This window comes from Cariama cristata, unplaced genomic scaffold, assembly GCF_000690535.1.
Source record: "Cariama cristata isolate BGI_N322 unplaced genomic scaffold, ASM69053v1 scaffold13939, whole genome shotgun sequence".
In the NCBI taxonomy this organism is placed as follows: domain Eukaryota; kingdom Metazoa; phylum Chordata; class Aves; order Cariamiformes; family Cariamidae; genus Cariama; species Cariama cristata.
The window spans coordinates 58,920-63,960 of NW_009637527.1; the positions used below are offsets into that span (position 1 = coordinate 58,920).

Genomic DNA, 5,041 nt, shown 5'->3' on the forward strand with positions numbered 1-5,041 from the left:
TCCTGTTTTTCAGGCTGTGACTGGTATTTGTAGTTTTAAACCCAAAATAGAAAAGAACAGTAGAATTCTTAGATGTATGTGTATTTGTGTGCATGTTTACGCTTGAAAGTAGGATTTAGCTGACAATTTAGGAAATAATGCTTTTGACAGTTATTCGGGTACTCCAGTATTTCTCCAACTGCTGTCACAACAGCACCCCAGAGGATGGGATGTTGAAATGGCTAGAACACAGTTGTTTAGCGATTATCCAAGTTATTGAACAGACTGACTTTAGGAGGTGATCTGAAGGAAGAGATGATATTCATACCTTCTTTAGAAGAAATAGAGCTCAGTTTCCTTGCATGTTAGTCATCTGTTAGGAGCCTTACTCCAAATTGCAGTGGACTTCACTTGAGCAAAATCCTTGCAGGTTTTAGTACTGGTATTAGTGCCATGCAGTGCCTAGGAACTGCAACTCAAACTTAGAAAAAACCTTTAGTTCTGACTGTAGCAAGACACGAAATTGCTCTTGTCTGTTTACACTAACGTTTGTTATAAAACTTTGGCCTTTTTTTAGTGTTCTACAGAGTCACCACATACCAAACAGTAGCTTGCAAGGCTTTCAGTAGTTTAACTGTGCTTGTAGCTTCTTTATCTTAGATATGTTACCTTTCTCTTATTGCTAACTCCCACCTAACCCTTTTCATTTCCTCTGGACTGACTTTGAAGTCGAATTGAAACTGCTGAATCTGTTTGATTTGAGTTGAAAATGAAGGACATCTTAAGACATACTGCAAACATTCACATCTGGGGGGGACTTCTTGTTGTATATTTTTTTGTTTTCTATTTTTAAATGTTTTTGAAAATGAGAAGTGAAGAATTTTGAACTTAGGATCGTTCGCAAACTGCTGTTCTTATTTTGGTGGGCTATCAATATATTTATTGTTTCTATTTTTATGCTTAACACTTTACATGTTTCTTCTACACTTAACAGGCATTCATGCTCAAAATCTTTTTTTCCTTTTGATATTTTCAACAAGCAGTATGTTACAGAGGTTAAAATATTTTAAGATTATTGTACCGTACCCCCCTGCCCCCCCATATTATCATGGGTTTAAAGTATACCCTGAGCAATGCTGCGTACTGTATGTGGATTTGCATTGCTTTTCTGAATTGGCCATGCTGCTGTTTATTCTTCTCATATGGAGGCGTTACTTTGCTGATACCTATATTCTTTCTCCTCACAATTCCATCACTGTTGATTGTAGGTCTGATGAAAGTGATTCCTCTCTGTCGGAGGTACACAGGTACTCTCTCTTTTCTGTTTTCTTGTCATCTCTCACTGAAGTTATTCCAGTTCTTAGGAAATTTCATTTTGCTGCATGAATTTTCCTGATACTTATGCATTATATCTGTTTTTGCTTTTGCTGGAAGTTTAAAAATCTGAAATTTTGGTCAAGCATGTCTCCCCTTCTCCTTTTTAGGGTTTTTTTATTGTCTTTGAGCATGTTAGGTTTTTTTCTTTTTAAACAAAATATGGTGTAAACCTTTCCTTAGCTGTATTCTTTCTCTCTTTGTTTTCTTTAAAAAAAAGAGGAGCAGACATTTTCTTAGGTTTTATATGCTGCTCTCTTTCTTTTTGTTTTTCTTGTTGTATGCTTTGGTCACTAAAAATTAAATCCCAGTGTAAATAGGTGGTTTTTTATTGTGTCTTTCTGGCAGAATGCACAGTGGCTTAAGAGATGAAAGAAATGTCCTCGTTCATGTTCCTAGCTGTGGCTTAGGATTTTGGAACTCAGTGGAAAATTAGTTTACCAAGAAAAGGGCAGCCAAAGGGCTAATAATACTGTGGTGGTGGCTTTGTCTGGTCGTTGTAGCTGTTGTAGCATTTTTTATCTGTAGATTTCAACACTGCACATAAGTAGATAAATAGCTCTGGGACATGTATTTTACATGGCTTATCAAGGGAACGAGTGGGTGAGAACAACAGTAGGAATAACTCAGTCTAGAAGCAGCATGACCCACTGGGGAATGCTACAGAGAAAACCATATTAGTTTTGTGTGATGTTAGACAACAAAAGCATAGAACCCTAAATTAATAATAAAATAAATTGTTTGTGTATTCTTGAAAACATAAAAAGGTGCAGATTGAAAGGTGGATGTCTTTCCAAAATGAGGGAGTTACGGTCAAACAATTTAAGGCAATATTAATATTAGTAAAATCTATAAAAGGATTGTGGAGGAGTAATGAATTATATGAATGAATATGTCCTGAGCAGTAAAAATGTATAAAATAGTAATTTCTAAGACTCTACTAGATAAACCAGCTAATTGTCACAAAGTTAGGCAGTATCATGAAGGACTTTTTCCTTCCTGTAGCAAGCTTCTGGGCAATATTATGGAATTTTTACATTTTCCTAAAGCATCTGACACTATTTTTTTTTTTTTTTTTTTTTGAGATGGGGCTACGACTTAGTTCCTTTTCCTCACAGTTATGTGTGTAATCCCCAGAAGAGCATGACAGTGAGTCTTAACTGCAAGCTGGTCAGGTCACAGCATTGTGGTGCATGTTTTTAGGCATTACCTTGAGGCTTTTCTACACTTCCCTGAAATTGGTGGGGTCCATGTGTGTGTGCAGTTGTAGGCATGGGATTTTAGACTGCTAATAATTTTTGCTTGGTGATGAACTGTGATTATTTTTTTTTTTTTTTTTTTTTTTTCAGGCTGAGTTAGTCTTTTGACATCACCACTGAACTAGCTACAAATCCCCAGGAAGATTCCTCTGGGGTGTCTGTACTCCAGCCATACTCCCTTTTAGCCATTTGAGTACAAGTGTGGCGTTGGGTATGGGGTGCAGTAGGAACCTTCCTCAGGCACACAAGTTATCAGCAGTTCTCCAAGCCTGCCTGTAGAAGGCAGTTGAGGTGAAATGCCTGCCGAGTTTGGAACTGGCAGTGTACATTACATTCGCTCCATTTTTCAGACTCGCTATTTAGACTAAGATGTCTTTATGCAATTTGCAGTCTTAAGGTTGGTCCTAGGCATCCAGGAGCTTTAAGCATCCTGGTTTTTTTCAGCATTATGCAGACTTTCCCATGTACCCAACATTCAGCATCTTGTCTTCTTTTCATTTGTTTGTTTTTGTACGTGATTTCCTTTAACTGATAGCCCAGAGTTGACATTTTTTGAAGCTAAATAGTAAAAATCCATATGTAGTTTGTGAAAGGCATTCAGCTGTTCTGCCCTCACATGTAAGAAAATTAGATTAATCTTTTTACCTACATTTAAATAAATTACTATTATCTGTGTCTATTACTATGCCCAACTCACATTCTCTTCTTTTTTCTTTAGGGGGATAATTAACCCATTCCCTGCTTCAAAATGCATCCGATCATCCCCACTTCAGTGTATCTATACAGCTGAAGGACATACCAAGGCTGTGCTTTGTGTTGATGCAACTGATGATCTTCTCTTCACTGGATCTAAAGGTTGGGCAAGCTCCATGCATCTGTGCTGCCTACAGAGGTTGCTTTGACAACTTGGGGTATTACAAAATTCTCAGTTTGCGCTTAGTGCTGTAAACACAGCGGAAAATTGTGAGATTCCATTTTGCAACATAAGCTGAAGAAGGATTTGCAGTAATTATCTACAGGTTTTTAACTCCAACGTGTAGTATTTGGCTGTTTATTTGTAGTGGAAAAAAAAACTATCATTAATAACATTAACATTTGTTGAGTGATATGATGGAACCAACCATGGTAATGTGCACACATGATGTGCAATGCAACATAATAGCCTCAGGGTAGAGGTGGGAATTAGGACATCTTTGGCTGTGCTACCTACAGAGTTTGAATGGAGTCTTCATGCCATAATTGATTCTTCGAACAGAGCTAAGGACATTTGCCACTTCCTCAGTACATCTCATTGCCCGTCCCTTGTGGGTATGAGGGTTATATGGCTGATATGGAAGAGGCTGGATTTTTAGTAGTCACTAAGTTCCTTGCTGGATGGTGCAGCCAGTCTATAAACTCTTCAAGCTGGTAGAAACAGGGTTTTGGAAGAAAACATTTTCCTCCTGTTTTTGGTGACTTTCCATTGTAATCATTCAGTTTGGCTTGAGGATAACATAGCCAGATGTTATGGTTATTTTTCATGAACACCCTTTTTAATATCACTCAAAAAGTGATTTTTGCATGTTCTACTTTATCTCTGGGCCTTTTCATATAAGGCACGTATGGTAAAGGACTTGCTATATTCTTAGTTGTGCAGCTGAAACTATGGCAGACTCTTTTTCCCAAATACAACCTGTGTGATAATCTGATTTTTTTATTTTTTTTTTCTTTTCTTGAAGTATCAAAGCTAATGTGAACTAGAGTGGTGGCTGGGAAAAAGTTAACACCTACTGACAGGGACACTCTCCTTTTCACTAGTTCACATAATGAATAAACTCTGAAATTTCAGGGCATCCTTTTTATCCCTAATTTAACACAGAGATAACCCCATCAGCAGTCTTCCACTGCTAATATTCAGGTATGGTTCCTATGGCTGTTCTACTAGCTGGCTGTTAAAAATACTGAGATGCACACTTACAGTTAATTGGCAAACTTTTGTCTTAAAACTTATAAGCCAATGTTTCAGCATTTGTGTAAGTGTATACAAATGCAAAAAAGGACACATGTTTAGTTTCTGTAAATGTTGCTTAGTCGTTCAGTATCGAGATTTTTTTAATTTAGTGGCTATGTGGGGGGGAAAAAAGGTGCTTTTTTTACATCTAGATTTGTGTTCTAAAGTTTTGGTGTAGTTTTTTGGTTTTGAACATATGGATGCTTGCAGATGTTGTAAATATTTGCTTTTTCAAGTCATATGCTAGTTTCCCATACTTAGGGAAGAATTTTTTGCTGTATATATTTTTGGAGGGAAAAAGTTTATAAAATACACTTGTACTCAAAAATGTAGACAGCTGTTTAATTGAATATGGTTAAATATTTTGGAAATTCTTGCTGAAGCAGGAAGTCTCAGCTCACTGACATCACATAACACCAGCAGCCAGTGCCAATTCAGG

General features: G+C 37.0%; 1 protein-coding gene across 1 annotated transcript in view; it reads left to right on the forward strand.

The window, feature by feature from the left end:
• The window catches only part of KIF21A (kinesin family member 21A), a gene marked incomplete at its 3' end in the record, with an annotated part of 55,835 nt that overhangs the window by 48,344 nt on the left and 2,450 nt on the right, over positions 1 to 5,041 (forward strand). The window contains exons 31-32 of the mRNA XM_009708374.1: positions 1,248 to 1,286; positions 3,331 to 3,467. Coding sequence (XP_009706676.1) covers positions 1,248 to 1,286; positions 3,331 to 3,467 — 176 coding nt within the window. The remainder of the gene's footprint in view (positions 1 to 1,247; positions 1,287 to 3,330; positions 3,468 to 5,041) is intronic.